The sequence below is a fragment of the Taeniopygia guttata genome, chromosome 3 (genome assembly GCF_048771995.1).
Source record: "Taeniopygia guttata chromosome 3, bTaeGut7.mat, whole genome shotgun sequence".
NCBI lineage: Eukaryota > Metazoa > Chordata > Aves > Passeriformes > Estrildidae > Taeniopygia > Taeniopygia guttata.
The window spans coordinates 75536303-75547483 of NC_133027.1; the positions used below are offsets into that span (position 1 = coordinate 75536303).

General features: G+C 40.7%; 1 protein-coding gene across 1 annotated transcript; it reads left to right on the top strand.

The window, feature by feature from the left end:
- Window positions 1-252: 252 nt before the first annotated feature.
- MPC1 (mitochondrial pyruvate carrier 1) lies at window positions 253-10470 on the top strand (the record flags this gene model as incomplete). Its single annotated transcript, NM_001245355.1, is given in 5 exon segments — window positions 253-409; window positions 5192-5195; window positions 6889-6985; window positions 8600-8732; window positions 9477-10470. Coding segments are annotated over 5 exon segments (324 nt in total). The 3' UTR covers window positions 9496-10470.
- Window positions 10471-11181: the final 711 nt, after the last annotated feature.

Genomic DNA, 11181 nt, shown 5'->3' on the forward strand with positions numbered 1-11181 from the left:
TGCGGAGGAACGCCGGCGGCTCGGCCCGCGCCGACCCCTCCTCGCCGCGCTTTGCGACGCTCTCCCCCCCTCTCCTCCCGCCGCGTTGCTTTACGGCCCGCGCCTTTCCCCCTGCCCGTGACCGTCTCCCCCGGCCGGGCGCGCGCGGGGGGCGGGGCCGCCGCGGCCAATGGGCGGCGAGAGCGCCGCAGTGACGGGGCGGGGCGGGGCGGGGGGCGCGCGCTGCCGTAAAGCGGGCGGCGGGCGGCGTGCGGGGCAGTTGTCAGCGGCGGCGGCGTCGCGGCGGGAGGTGGCCGGGCCAGGCGGGCGAGCCCTCACCCCACTGCCGCGGGGACGCCATGGCGGCGGCGCTGGGCCGCAAGGCCGTGGACTATGTGCGCAGCAAGGAGTTCAGGGACTACCTGATGAGGTGAGCGCGGCGTGGGCGGTGTCATCGCCGAGCCCACCGCCCTGCCCGGGGGGGCGGTAGGAACCAGCGTTCGGTCCCCGAACCCCTCAGCTTCCCGCAGCCTCGGGGCGCCCGGGACGGCGTCGCACGGTTGGCACCGGTTGACCCCTGGCGAGGTCGCCCGCACCGGCGGCTGGCCGGGTGGAGAAGGCAGCGAGGAGCCGGCCCGGAGGTGCCGTGGTCCCGGCGTTCCCCTTGTCTCGCCCGTGGGGGCTGTCACTGTCACTGTCCCGCCCGGCCCGAGCAAACCGGCCGTGACCTTGAAGTGACGCGGCGCGCTTTGAAGCTGCGGCTGCGCCCCTCCGTGACCTTCCCGTGCCGCTGTGACAGCCGGCAGTGCCGCGGCAGGGCTGGCTGAGGCACGGGGCGGCAGCGGGCTCTGGAGCCCGGGACCCGGACAGCCTGGCTGCTGCCTGCCGCAAGGGCAGAAGGAGCTTCGCTCTGCCGTGGGCAGAGGCGAGCTCCATCATGGTTGCAGTGTGAAGATGGGTTGTTTGGATCTCTTGAGTAGGTGTAAGTAGGTGTCTCCAGAGGCTTGTTGGAGCCCCTCTGTCGTGGGAACGTGGCTTAAAGTCGCCTCCTAGACAGCTCAGTGCTTGTGTCAAGGTTTGTCTTGCGTGCTGTGGTAAGGGATGTGGCACTCTGGACTGAAACTATACGACTGCCTTAAAGTACAGTTTTGGCATACTTAAATCTTGCTGAACCACTGTGCAGGAACAGTCTCAGGTAGGCAGGCTGAAGTTTCTCTAGCTGACAGGCTGTTTGACAAACTAAACAAAAGTTATCTCGTCTAATAAAGGTGGTTGAGCAACCTTTCACTATAGCTATTGCTTGCTGTTTTACCTACATCTATTGCAACTGGTTTGATGTTGAGCAAGCATGTAGGAGGATATATGTTTAGCTGAGAAACATCGTCTTGGGTGTAAGGATGCGTGGACAAGGGATTATAATGTAAAGCCTTAAACTTCAGGAGGATAGACTTAGATTAGATATTGGGAAGATGTGTTTTACCATAGGGATGGTGAGGCACTAGAAAGTTTGCTTAATTTGTTTGGTATTCACAAAATCAAAATCTATAAAAATAGTTGGACAAAAATACGAAGAGGAAGATAACAACCTTGAAGTAAAACAAAAGTCCAGAGCAGGCTTCTGTGGTTCCTTTCGAAAGTCTTGAGGATGCCATGTAAGCTTCACAGATGCATATCTTAACATTTAGTTAACTATAACAGCATTCATGTGAAGCATGTAAATAGCTATTAAACCAGTAATCTGCTTCAAAATTAGAAAAACAAACATCCAGATGTGATTACAGCTGCTTCCTAATGTTATCACAGTTACTGGAAATATCTCTATCCTCACCCTAGACTGAGAGGGTTTTTCTAAAAAAAACTTTCAGATGTATTTAACTTAGTTTTCAAACAAGCTGCATACGTGACTGTACTTCAGTAAAAAGAGCATTCCACAGGTTTCTACTATTGGGATGGATTGTGTTTTGCCTTGCTATATACCAAGATACCTGCTTAATTTTAAAAGTTGAGTTTAAAATTTAAATAGCTGACAGTAAAAGACTTGTCTGTCTTCTGCATAAGAAGTAGAGAGTTATCTCTTTGCATGTCTTCCTGGAGGTGATTTTTTTCCCCAGACTACAAGACTCTACCCTGAAGAAAAGTCCTTTCTTTGCTCATGGAATAAGTGTCCTTAAAGCCCTGAGACTGTGGTGTCTGTTTTATAAATCAGCATCTAATCACTGCAGAGAACCAAGGCTTTATAAATGTGAAAGTTGTTTGTCAGAATTCATGACTTAAGGTACTGTTTGGGTTACCAGAGATAGGCTTTTGATTGCTTGACCCTCAGTAGAATAACTTGGGCTACCCAAAGTAGTGAAATAAGTGCTCCATTATTATGGCTTGGGGCAATCAAAAACTTGAAGACATCTATTGGAATAATTAGCTTTGATTTCAGCTTCAAAACCTGAAAATATGAAAGCAAGTGTAATGAATGCATGATGCTTTGCTCAGGTGGATATATCTGGCATTAGAATTGCATTATGACATGGGTTAGCTTTTGGATCTTGCACAAAGAAACAGGAGAAGTTGCTTTTAAAACTGTCATTAAAAATTAATTATTCTGCCAGTTTCACATCTGGCTTTTCTCTACTGGTGATTAATAGGGACCTGAATGACTGTAAATCATATAAATACAAATTTACCCTGTGTCCTAATGCTTCAAAATGAGCACAGTAAGAACATAAGCTGTCGGTAGACTTTTCCCGCTTCTTGTAAAATGCAGCAGTAACGTAATTTAAAACTAGCTGATTAGCATATTAAAGACTCTGTATATTGTGAACCTGAAGTTGTATTTTTTCTCCAGATTCTAAAAATGACAGCTGTCACTATAGTCATATTATCTAAGCCACCAATAGTAGGCAACTGCATCCTCTTAATTCCTATTCTATTGATTTAAAACCTCTTCTGAAAAACATCTAATAAAACTGTTTCCCTCCTCTTCTAAGACAGAAGACATCATTCTAGACAAGCTGTCATTTTCTTGTGGTAGAAGCCTAAATTGTTTTCATCACATAATGAATTGCAAGGAATGCAGAAATCTGGTAGCAGAAAAATAAGCACGGACGTTGCAGTGTGCTGGGGCACTTCTGAAATGTCTCTTCCTGATGACTCAGCACTAATGCAAATGTAGAGACTACATGCAGAGGGCTTTGAAATAGAGATAGTTCATTCCCTGGAAAGCCTAAGCACTTAGACTGATGTGAACTGCCTAGGAATTTTCTTTTAACTCAAACAAACTTCAGAGGAGTTAGCATTGGTCATAGAACTAAAACTAGCTGATCTTCAGTTCTCTTCAGTAGATCTTTAAACATGAGGATGTAAGAACTTTAAAATAAAAAGTTCTGTGATGCAGGCTAGAATCTGAAGGACACAGCACCTGCTTTGTCTTGTGTGCTCTGAGAACTGAACAACTGGGCCTTCTGCAGAAGGGTAGTGCCCTTTCCACTTAGGGGATGGCAGTGTGGGGAAAACACATAGTGACAGTTCACCTATATTTGCAGAATTGTCTCTGGCCTACTAATATTCTTATTGCCAGAATGAGGGAAATAGATGCAGAAATTTTAGAAAACTAAGTCTTTCCACTGTAGCCTTTTTGGAATGAGCTTAGTACCAATATGACTTATTGTCACCCCTGGGTTCCTCTTGTCTTGTGTAGACATATATACAGAAAACTGACACTTGGAAACTGAGTAAATTCAACAGTTGTTGTTCACAGTTCTGAAAACATTAGTACAGTGTTTTCTTTGTCAAGGGACTGAATTTAGTTCTTGAGGTTCTTGGAAACTAATAATTTGGAAGGGAGTCACTTCAGAAATAGATGTGTACCCACAGTGCAGTATCCTCACTATTGGATGTGGTGCATGTATTGCAACTCTCTTGGCTGCAGAGCTTTGGAGCTGGATGCCTGTTTCCTGGGAGAGTCTATGCGCCCTTGGTTTGCCCTCTTCCATACGTGTACTGCTCCCATGTGATTGTAAGGACAACCTTGTAAGACCTTAGCCAGAGCTGCCTACTCTGTTAAAGTAGTATCAGTTTGATTCTATTTTAGGCTTTCACTTCCCTGGAAACAACCCGTACTTTAAAAATTAAGGCTGATTTCTGTTGGCACAAAAACGTGGTGGCAGAAGATGCATCTGAACTTGTTTAGTTTGGGTTTTATGAAGAAATTTAAGTTTACATTTGTCTTATGAACTTAGTCAACTGTTGCTGCAGATCAGTTAAAGAGAAAACAAACAAGTGGTTAGACTAGTCAAGGGCACCCAAACGAAGCACCTTGAACCAGCTTGTAGTGAAAACTCACTGAAACACACATCCTGTGTGATTTCCCAAGTACACCTGACTGTTCCCTTACCATAGCTCTGTATAAAATGGTGATCTAAGAACATGGAAATCAGTGTGAGGGAAGTGATAGTTACAAAGTGTTCTGTAACTCAGGCTTTCTATTAGCCTACCAACTTCTCATAAGAAATGCCTTCTTGCAAGTCATAATTCAGAACTAAGTCTTATCAGTGTCTTTCTTATAAAGACATGACAAGCAATCGTAAATGTATGATGTAGTCTATCTTTTGTGCATAGATCATTAAGTTATTACATAAATTGGTACCTAGATTAACACTGAAATGAAGCCCATACATGACTGAAGTGTAATTGCATGTATCACTGAGAATGTGTTATAGCTCATGTTTGGTACAGCCACAGGAAGGAAGAAACACAGTGACAGGAAGATATCTGGCAATCTTTGGTTTGACCTACTTAAGAAGGAATACAGAGAATTCCAAGCGACTTCTAAGCTTTCACTGAAGAATTCTAGCTGTTTAGCTTTGTCGTGACAAAGCTTGATGTCTTTTGGCATCCTTTGAAGTAGTTGGGGTGGGATCTTGGGTACTCTGAAGGGTTGAATGTCTTCCACTGACCATAATGGGATTTTATGTAGCTCTGAAAAAGAGCAGCAAACACTTGTCACAGTGATAGCTCCTGTGGGAAATGGGATTTTTTTTTTTTAAACACTAATACATTATTCAAAATTAATGCTGTGACAGCTTTCTGACTTCTGCCTATTTTCTATTTGTGGTATGCTTTTGTCTATGTAGATTATTAAAGAAACTAATATGGGATTTTTTTCTTCTTTCTTTCATGTGCTTTTTGAATGGAAAACAATGATGGTGCACTTGAACAGTACGGTAAGAAAAGGGAGGGTATTTCTGGTTTCAGAAATCTTCCTAACTTCAGTAACTTGCTGTCTTTTTCCATTAGTACTGTTATGACTTTGTCTGCACCTGAACAGCATACTACAAACCTCCAGGAGAGATGCACGAGGAATATTTAATTGCAAGGCTAAAGTTAAGATGACCAAGTGTTAGCTCCTTCAGAGTGTCTTAAAGGGGCTATGTTTTTTCCATACTCTTGTTAAGGAGATCAGAGCAGTGTGAAACCCATTATTCTATGTAACAGCAATACTGTTACATAACCAAACTACCTGGCTTATCTCTAATGCCTTCAGGACAGAAAATAAATGTACAAAATAACTTGCCTTACACTCTTCTTCTGTCCTGGACCCTTTCAGTTTGCCCCTGAAACCGGAAGTGGGACTTTTATGCCTGCTGTACTGTGACTCATAATGTTATGGAAGATTTGCTCTTCTACCTAGACAAAAGACAAACTTTATAGGTGTATATGCTTTTATTCTGTCATTAAGAATACTGTTGTAAATCTGAATTTGCAGAAATACTATGTTTTGCATATTGCACTGAAGTTGAACTATCAAAACTATGTGTAACTTAAACTCACTTTTTTCTATTTAAGTTTCTTCTATTGCAACTGCAGGAAGCAAGTGTGGCTTTTAGTCTGACTGTACTGTTACAAGCAAGACTGGCAAGATTATCTTAGAATTAAAATTGCAAGAAATTTAAATACCCCCTGAGAATTCCAAATTATTAAACATGCTACAGTTACAGGTAGTGTCAAAAGATAGATATAGCTGGCATTTGCAAAGCTTTTTCTTGTGAGGTGCATCTCTTTTGTTGTATCTGGCCAAGTTACTTCTGAGAATGAGTTTCTACTTAGAAGAAGCTGAAGCAAGTACTGTGTGTATCTTCTGTGGAAAGAATTCTGGTGAAGCCTTGTTGCTCATAACAGTAGCAAAAATTGAATTTAAGACACTATTTTTCTTAAAGTCTTTTAAATACTCATCAAAATAAACTTGTCAGTTTTTCTGATTTGATCCTTTCCACTTCTTGTCTGTATTCTATGTACACACCTGTTTCTGACTGCTCTCTGACGTTTGTTGAATCACTGAGTTTTAAGTAATCACCAGATTGTTTCAGCAATTGCAGGTGAAGCTCAGGGTAACAGTTTGCTTTGCTTGCTGGCCCTGTTCTTTCAAAGAGGGTGTAAGCTCTCACAAGAAAATGCTGGCTGAGCTTTTCATCCTCAGCATAAAATGAAAACCCCTTCAGTTCTTCACTTCATCAAGTCCTTACGTTTTCATTATATTTTTGATGAGTCTTAATTGAAAGAGGGAAATGCTAATTCTCTGCATAGAAATGAACTATAAATCTGAAGTATCTGACAGGGCCAATCAGGTGGTTAATGACTGCTGTGCTATAATTACAAAATTCTATTTCAATGGCTCTAGATAGTTCCTCTCTGATCTGAAAGAAGATCCAGAGCAGGTTCCTTTACCTTTCCTTCTGAAGAGTAGATCCCACAAAAAGAAAGGTTTCATTTCTCTTACATTAAAAATAGAGCGTCTTTTCTTGGAATTTTACCAATAATCCTGGTTTTGTGTGGCTAAAAAAACCCACTAAGAATACTGTAAGAATACTGCAGATTTTTGTTTCTGTTTAACTTTATTTTTGTTTTCCCTCTTCACAGCACTTTTGGGGGCCAGTTGCCAACTGGGGTCTTCCTGTCGCTGCTATTAATGACATGAAGAAATCGCCAGAAATTATTAGTGGCAGAATGACATTTGGTAAGACCTGAGACAAACTTCTTTTTTGGAAACTGACTCCAGAACAGTTTCTGTCGTTTAAGCAGTGATATATTATTAGTTGTCTGCAAACTTGTGATCAAAGCAGATGTAGATATCAAATATCTTGTTACATAACTTTAGAGGCCATTTAAATTGAGGTACTGAAAAAGGCAGGGCTCTTTTTTGGAAAGCTTTCCACTAGTTTGGGAGGGGAGAGTGAGGCAGCTCTTGACCCTTAGGAGTTTTCAAGACCAGACTGTCTCCTGACTATAACTCCTATTATCTTAAGCTATTGCACACACTTGTTCAAAAGGTATCTCTTTATTCAGTTTTAATCTTTGTATAAAGAACAATGATCCTCTGTGGTTAGTGTGAGATTTAAATATTTACAAGCACTGACAAAGTGAAAAAAATGGTAATGATTGGTCAGCAGGGTGCGAGAAGCAGGAAAGAAGGCTTTAAGTCCTTGCAAAGCAGTTGTCTATGAGAGACTATTGTGACTCTTAATGAGAAATTCTTTTTAAATGCATAAGCAATATTTTTCCACCTCTCTTTGGAACATGTATAGTTTTTGCCTAGATGTCTGTCTCCATGTTCAAATTCTTTTCTAGGAATAGAAATCTTGCAGTTTTAATTTATTAGCTTAACTTTGGTATTACATTGCTTCCTTAATTCACTAAATAACTTAATTGTGAGTTATTCTTTGTCCCACAAGCAAAATACTTCTGGTTTAAGAAATTTTATAGTCCCATTATCATTAGGTTCTGCTTAAAGCAATTCAGTCCCTTAATCAGCTTCCTTGAGACAGAAGACTGGTTTAAGTAGTCTCCAGTACAGCAAAACTGTTTTGCAAATAGTGTTTTGGTGGCAGCTACTCAGCTCAGCAATGTTGAGACACCTTTTTAAATTCTTGCAAGTATATATAGTTTGGTGTGTGTACAGAACCTGGGGGATGAAAAAAGAATATTTGTACTTTTAAAAAGGCTGTTTTCCTTGAACAGTTAGTTTACCAATTTTTTCTTTAAGCCTGTCAGAACTTTACAAAACTAGGGCATTCTTGAGTTGTAATTTCCTGTATTTAATTATGGTAGGAGAGTAGATCAAAATAATTTCTCATCTTTCTGGAAAGCAGATAACAAAGCATCATGTTTCTGAATGTTCATGATTCCCTGGACATTGAAAGCTCCTAATCTTAAAATGTTCCCAGAAAGAACTGTATTTAAGTGATTAGTGACTTTAAAAATAATTTGTCTTAGAAATTGTCAGAATAATAGTATATGACAGACTGTGTCATTGAAATAAACTCTTATTTTCTGGCTGAGATAATTTAGATAACAAACTAAAAAGATTTAAGTTGCATCACAGGATACTGTATCTGTAAAATCATTTTTATGAAAAGCTGCAGCCATGTAGATTTTTGTGTAGTAGAAATGAGCACTATTTTGTGTTTCCTTGCATTGGATCCTCAAAGTGGACATGTTTGTAGGGCTGTTGGAAAACTCATAAGCAGCAACAAATCTTCTCCCTGTCATTACATTTTACTAGTAGGAAAATTGTAGCTAAACAAATTGCAGATATTTACAGTCTCTTAACAAGATCTATCACCTTTTGCAGCACTGTGTTGTTACTCCTTGGCTTTCATGAGATTTGCCTACAAAGTGCAACCAAGAAACTGGCTTCTTTTTGCATGCCACTTCACTAATGAAGTTGCACAACTTGTTCAAGGAGGACGACTGATCAAATACAGGCAAGTCACATTTTTAGATGGGGAAGTCATAAACTGATGGCGCCTGGAATACTGTGTGATTTTTAACTGTGGTGCAAAGCTCTTCATGGTTTCTGAACTTGTTTAATTTCACTACCTTTTGCAAACCTGTGATCAAGCTTGTTGTCAGTAGGCAGAACTTTCTGCTTTGCACCTCCTTTGAACCTTCTGAGGTCTGCGCATAGAAAAGGCAGGAAGCCCTTGTGGTCATGAGGAAGTGTAGACTGGGCCTTCAGCAGCTGCTGGCTATTTTGGGGGTTTTTTTTGTGCAGTCTATTGGTTTGTCTGCGTGTGTCTGTCTTGGTAGCTAATTCCTGAGATGGAAACATCCATAAAACTGTGAAGGAGTTGTATATCTGAAAGAGAAGTCGCACAAAACCTGTCAGAGCTGACTGTTCCATACAGGAGGTGGAGCCAACTGAATGTGCCTGGGGAACAAACTGTGATCAGTCTCACAGCCTTATTGTGTAGCAAGCAGTGCAGACACTGCCCCAAACAGTCCTGGTGATCAGGATTATGGGTTTTCTCTCTTCTGCCCCAAGAAATTACTGTGCAGCAATAGACAATGAAACCTTCTGGAATATAAATTAAAAAATGAGACTGCAAAACTGCAAGTGGGCTCGTCTCTGCATACGTTACTGACCAATGTCCTTCATTCATAAAGTTTTTTTAATACCAATTGTATTTCAATATTCACTCTTACGAAAGCTGTTTTTCTTTTGGCAGGATGGAGAAAAAGAACTAAATATATTACTTGAAATAAGCCAGGGAATGTATTGATCGTGAATGACAACCAAGGAAGACATGCCATCTACAGTTGCTGTGACAATTACTGTGGGGATGAAACAAACACCCATTATGAATATGACCCTACCAAGAATTCTTCTAATAATTTTTTTATCTTGCCTTTTTAAAAGTACTATTCAGCAATGTAAACCATTACATTTAAAGTCTTGCTGCCTTACTGATCTTTGATAACTACCCTTCTAATAAAACATTAGCCACCCAAATAACAAGCAATATTTGAAAATCAACTGTATCTAAGGGTCTACAAAGTGGCCTGTGATAATTTGACAAAACTCATTTTAAAATCTACATGAACAGAGGTCAGTAAACAGAACTGTAGGTGGTATCATTATGTATTAACATAATCTTAAAAGCCATTTAACTTGAGTGCATTCATTCCTATTCTATTTTTTTTTTTAACTTAAGCAGTGGCTTGCTGATCTACAAGAACAAATGTGTAGATAGGCAGCCTGGAAGTGAGCAGCCATCCCTCTTCCCTCACTGCATGCCTTTTCTCAGTAAAGAGACTTCATTAACAACCATTTTTATGTCGCACAATATTTAAAGAAGGCTTGGAAAAACAAAAGCATAGCACTGAATGAAGGAAGGCAACAAAGCCTGATTCTGTTCTTTAGGGAATTCTAAGTGAATTTTATTTTTTCCTACTGTTTGAGTTATTCTAGATGTAAGTAATTCTTACACAGGCAAAAACTAAACTTGTTTGGAGTCTAAGATCTGAAAGATGTAAAGTGCCTTTCAGTAGATTGACTTCATTGTGAGAGTGGTTTTCCTGCATGATCTGCCTGAAAGTCACATTGCTGTAAAGGTAAAATTGACAAAGAATGTGAGAATATATGTTAAGGATTTTTTTTCAGTGCAGTGTTTTTGAACAATAAACATATTACAAATGGCAATAAAACTCTTGAACACTTGGGAAAGTTTTGTTTTTCATACTGTGATAACAGATCCAAAAGTGTAATTTTATTATGGAGTGTTGCTTTATTACTGCAATGGCATGAAGCAAAAACAGGCTCAAAATTAAATGGTATGTACTGAATTAAAGTGTCCTGTGGATCCCAATACCTAAAACTTCTTTCCCCAGCAGGAAAGGTTGTGTGTACTTAGCCTGAGTAGTTGTAGTGTGCTAGGCAGTGTTGAATTCAGAGCTCTCATTATGCAGCTAAGTCAGTATTACATATTGCCTTCTAGCAAATAGAGCAAGTCTTAATTGACCATCTTCTAATTCTATTGTGATGGTAGCATTTGTTGATGGACATATGTGAAAGCGGCAAATAGGGCATGTCTGCTGGATGGCTAAAGCTGGTACTGACTGCTGCTACTTGCTTTAGAAAAGTTACTGTACAAAGCTGCCCCTTTAGTACTGCTGTCTTGTCGCAAAAGCAGTCACCCCCCACTCCCTCCCCTTTCTCCCTATCTCCTGGAATAGAAATACTGTTAGACTTCTATACAAATGAGTAGTGAGACACAAGCAGGTAAGAACAGCTGATTATCTTGGCACCTTATAGTTTGTTACTTTTGGAGAGAAAAATAAGCTACAACTGAGTTTGAACTTGGTAGGGGAAATGTCTTATGCTGCTCTTGCATGAAGCTTGTAGTACATGCTGTATTCTGCCCTCACCTGCTT